Here is a 4,553-nt window from a genome sequence, read left to right on the forward strand (position 1 = left end):
TCAGGCTGTTTGACACTGGGTTTGCTGTAAACTTTAAAGGGATGGAAACGATCTGGCTCTGAAACAAATTAATAAAAATTGACCTGTTTGATGATTTCAGAGGACCTCCTTTCATGGCTGGCACAAAGATGGTATCAGGGTCAAACCTGACCCATTAGTGAAGAATGGAGTTTGAATTCCAGTAAACTGCTGATTTTCAGTGTCATAGCATCTCCGTGTAATAAAATCTCAGTATTTACACAGAGCTTCCTCTAGGTGGCAGCAGCGCTCCAACACTCCGTAATAAAGTGCAAAGAGAGAACAAAACATGGTAGGAAGTCCAGAGTCTCTTTATTTACAAAGTCCAAAATCAGTCCACATTAATTATTATACACATTGGTCTCTTCATCACCGCTGTTCTTCATTTCTTATAACAAACCTATAAACTGCAAATGAATGTGTGGTGACTTTTGGGTTTATGACTCAAACTGTGAGACTATATCACAGTTTTCAGCTCTGTTAAACTGCATCTGTTACACACTAGGACAAAAAAAACTGCAAACAAACACACAGAAAACACACACGCACACATAAAAACAAAACAAAACCAAGAAAGAATAATTTGACAGTGCATGTTTTAATGAGCTGAGAAGATGCCATAGCTCTTCACATTCTGAAAGTCAACTGTCAGCTAAGCACATCACTGCACTGCACCAAAGAAACACAGAAGTTTCTATCATGAAAGGAAGTGTCATCTGTGTTACAGCTTCACTCTGGAACCGTTGCTGCCTTACTTCTCTTCTCTCAAAAATAGGCTATATAGTAGTTTATGTGATTACAACTTCTGAAATGGACATTTTTTTGACCGTTCAGCAGATCTAGGTTGCTTGAATCTAACCCCAAGTGTGGTAAGAATATACTCTTATGTTAAAAAGAAAAAGAAAAAAAAACCTCCACTGCAGACAACAGCAGGTTTATGAACACAAGATCCACAGGTAAAAACAGCATTGGTTAAAGCACTTAAAAGACTACAACACCCATGGTGCACAGCATCTTATCAAAACATTCCATTCACAACCCTTCCCAACTGAAACATGTTGGGGCAGCGGCACTGGTCTTCTTTTATCTTCTTTTAGTTCCACCAAAACCTGCAAGACGGACCATGAATCAAGAACTTAATCAATGCACGTTTTAGATGGGGGGGGGGGGGGGGGGAGTAAGCTAAATTTTATGATGGAGCCAATCATCTGATAAATCTCCCGTCTGGACGTTACCAGTCACCCGTTAAAAACACATGTCTAAGTCTGACACCATGAGGTTCCATATTTAAGATGGTCAGGACAGTGAGAACTTGCCTGAGGCAGTGCGTGTTCCTGTGCTGGCTGGAGGCACGTTAGGCCTGTGATTAGACTGAGTGTGGTGAAATCCTGTGTGCCCCATCCTTGGCTGGCGTCTAATACCAGAACAAACAAAAGCAAGGATCAGCCGAATGAATGGATGGATGGATGGATGGGTGGGTGGATGGATGGATGGATGGATGGATGGATGGATGGACGGATGGATGGATGGATGGATGGATGGATGGACGGATGGATGGATGGATGGGTGGATGGATGGATAGGTTTATGGACAGATGGATGGATATCAAATCAAGATAGTCAACATCATAAATCCTTCCAGAACATCTTTAATTAACTCACACTCAGTGCCGAATACCATATCATAGTATCACTTACCTCTGATTTCCAAATAAGTATCCCAGAAGCCCACCCATGCCCATTCCACTAAAAAATCCATTCCCTCCCATGGAGCCTTGCCGGTTGGTCCCTGGGTGGGTATATTCATTCCGAAAGCCATAACCGCTGTTTGGTTCTTGGTATCCTGAGGACTGGCCTGTAACGACAATATTATTTTAGAACATGCTTTCCCCCCCCCCTTTAACATGTTTACTCAAGACTGTTGGTACAAGGTTAGGCAAGGATTACAGCAAAGAAAACACTACTGGCCTTCTGTTTTCTTTTAGCTTAGCATTTAATGCTAACTAACGTCGGAAAAAAGGAGGATGTGCAAAGCCCACGGTAAAAAGAATTATAAATAAACGTTTTAATGAGCGTTAGAGCTGATGCTTCAGGCTTTGAGGCTCAGGGGCAGCACAGTTTTAATTCATTCAGTCAAATCTCCTTTTGCAGTATTGTCTTTGAATATTATTTTGATGAGTCTGTAGGTTTCGAGCTAAAACTTGTACCAGTATCAGTGTGGTAGTTTGTATAAACAATTTACTTATTCTTCAAAATCCATTTATTGCAACATAAATGTCAAATTCATCATGAATAGTTTAATATTCATCTATTTAGGCAGTAATTTCATATAAGACACAGACATATGCGGTCTATCCGCATATCTATTTTGTTATTCAGTATCAACATGTATCATGTCACTATATTATTAAAATGTGTACAAGCTAACTTATTTCACATTGAATTGGATTGCAAGCACTTCTGTTCGATACATAAAAACTATAAAAAATTCATTTATCTTTGTATGTATGGCAGGACAACTCATCTGTCCTGGAGGCTGTGTGAGAGGGTGGAGCTTCCTAACCTGTGAAGTCAGGTTTGAATCCAGGGGGAGGGGGTCCCGTGTGTCCGTAGCCACCGGGCCAGGAGCCGCTGGAGTCCCCGTTGTCAGGGAAACGCTGGTGGCCTTGGGTAGGGTTGCACAGAAACATCTTATAGACGCCATAGGCTAACAAAAGGAAGAGCCCAACTACGACGAGGCCTCCAAAACCCTCTTCGGAGGCGTTCTGGTACGTCTGACCGTAACTCTGAGAACCGTGTCTGTTGTTGGAAAAGAAGCCGGACGCGAAACTGGAAGCGAAGTCGGAGAAGCCGGTAGAATGGCGGGAACCGTAGGAATTCTGTTGCCGGCCCTCCGCGGTCAGCTCCAGTGTGTATTCCAGACCGCACGAGCCCTTCAAGATGTAAGGGTCATTCGGATGATTATAGCCCTCGCAGCTCACCTCCACTCGGCCAAACCTGTACGCGTTATCCATGTCTGCCTTACATTCCCACTGCAGGAAAAAAAGACTTCGTTAAACATCTAACTACTGGCGCTGATTAGAAATGAAATATTGTTCTGACATAAATTTCTTAGCGTTGGCTTTTGAAATAAGAACAACTGAGATCACAGGGTTTGTTCTTATTCTGTAATACACATAAAAGGCATGAACATGACGATAAGTTCGTCACTCACGCCCTGTCTCGCTACTTATTTTTCCATGAATAATGTGTATTCCTGTCGATGGTAACTTTGAAAGTAAACTTTAAGATTTGTGGGATTTTTCCCTTTGATTTCTACGCCACAGATGCTGTTACCTGAATTTACCATGCATTTGCTCGTACCGCTTTCACAATTAAATTCGAAACAGTCCCATACAGGACTCGCACGTTTCCTCCCTGACATATCTGGCCTCTTCAATTGATAATAAGGCCTACTTCCATTAGTTAGCGAGTGTAGGCCCTGACACGCTATATCACCATGTTATGGTTGTCGGCTATAGCTACACAAAATTTTGGGAGTGTGACACCCGCCGCTTTGAATGCATACAACGTCTGCCGTCTTGAAAGAACAACGACAATTATTGTTCGTCTTTTCTTATATTATTTTTGTTAGTTTTTTAGCAGTCATTATTTTTTCGTTTAGTTTTCATTTTTACATTTTCCTCGGGTAAATTATTTCATTTCAGTTTATGAAAATGTCATTTCAGTTTATGAAAACCATTAGTTATCGTCTTAGTTTTAGTCTTAGGACACGATAATAACCCTTCGTGGAACATGCACGAATAAATACAGATGAGGCGCAATCGAAGATTATTTTTTGGATATAATAGTTTACCCTACCTGAGCGTCAATTCCATCCCACCCTTTATTCTGACACTGAACCACCTCCGGGAAGAAAGCAGAGCACCCCGCTGATCCTCCGACGCACTGTAGTTGGGGGACGGGGTTTGTCCGTCTCGCCGTAGTGTATTTGCCTTTGTACAAAGTTAAAACCTGGACATCCCTTAGCAACACGGCACCTGCAATCAACAAGCAAACAATGCAATGTTACTGAGCAAAAGTTGTCGATTATGAATATGTTCGCACTTATAGGCTAACATCGGTCGCTACCACGAATATTTGACAATTGGTCGACCGACATGACGTCATGGAACTTTTGTTATTGTTCGTCGTCCTTCGCGAAAAATAAATTTACAAATTATAAAATAATTGCGAGGCATTAAAATGTCATCGCTGTGACTTCATTGCTGAATTGTTGCATATATCGCTGAACATTTCGTTTCGTTGTCAAACTACAAAATTCATACTTACCGTCGTTCCAGCAGTTGATAGTGACCACAAATAGGAAGTTCAGCAAAACCAGAAGTACAAATCTTACACCCATGATATATAACCTGCAACACAATTTTGCGAATGTCTATGATACATAAAAATATCTCCAGCTCTCGAATTCCTTCCCAAATTGTTTAATAACTCTTCGCACCCAACATACGAGATGAGCGAGGTCTGATGCAA

General features: G+C 41.5%; 1 protein-coding gene across 1 annotated transcript; it reads right to left on the reverse strand.

Annotated features, from left to right (window-relative positions):
• Positions 1–308: 308 nt before the first annotated feature.
• On the reverse strand, positions 309–4,553 carry saraf (store-operated calcium entry-associated regulatory factor). Its single transcript, XM_030788014.1, has 6 exons — positions 4,350–4,553; positions 3,879–4,057; positions 2,581–3,049; positions 1,716–1,872; positions 1,335–1,432; positions 309–1,127 (listed from the first exon to the last, which is right to left on the reverse strand). The coding sequence occupies exons 1-6, from the start codon at positions 4,420–4,422 to the stop codon at positions 1,102–1,104; spliced, it is 1,002 nt and encodes a 333-aa protein (XP_030643874.1). The 5' UTR covers positions 4,423–4,553; the 3' UTR covers positions 309–1,101.

Source organism: Chanos chanos, chromosome 11 (assembly GCF_902362185.1).
Source record: "Chanos chanos chromosome 11, fChaCha1.1, whole genome shotgun sequence".
In the NCBI taxonomy this organism is placed as follows: Eukaryota; Metazoa; Chordata; class Actinopteri; order Gonorynchiformes; family Chanidae; genus Chanos; species Chanos chanos.

What these genes read in the sequence shown, in the direction of transcription:
- saraf (XM_030788014.1), bottom strand. Translation starts at nt 4,422, where the DNA reads ATGGGTGTAAGATTTGTACTTCTGGTTTTGCTGAACTTCCTATTTGTG. An exon ending in GGGATGGAATTGACGCTCAG is followed by an intron (nt 3,050 to 3,878) that starts GTAGGGTAAACT and finishes TTTTTCCTGCAG; the next exon opens with TGGGAATGTAAGGCAGACAT. An exon ending in ATTCAAACCTGACTTCACAG is followed by an intron (nt 1,873 to 2,580) that starts GTTAGGAAGCTC and finishes TTGTCGTTACAG; the next exon opens with GCCAGTCCTCAGGATACCAA.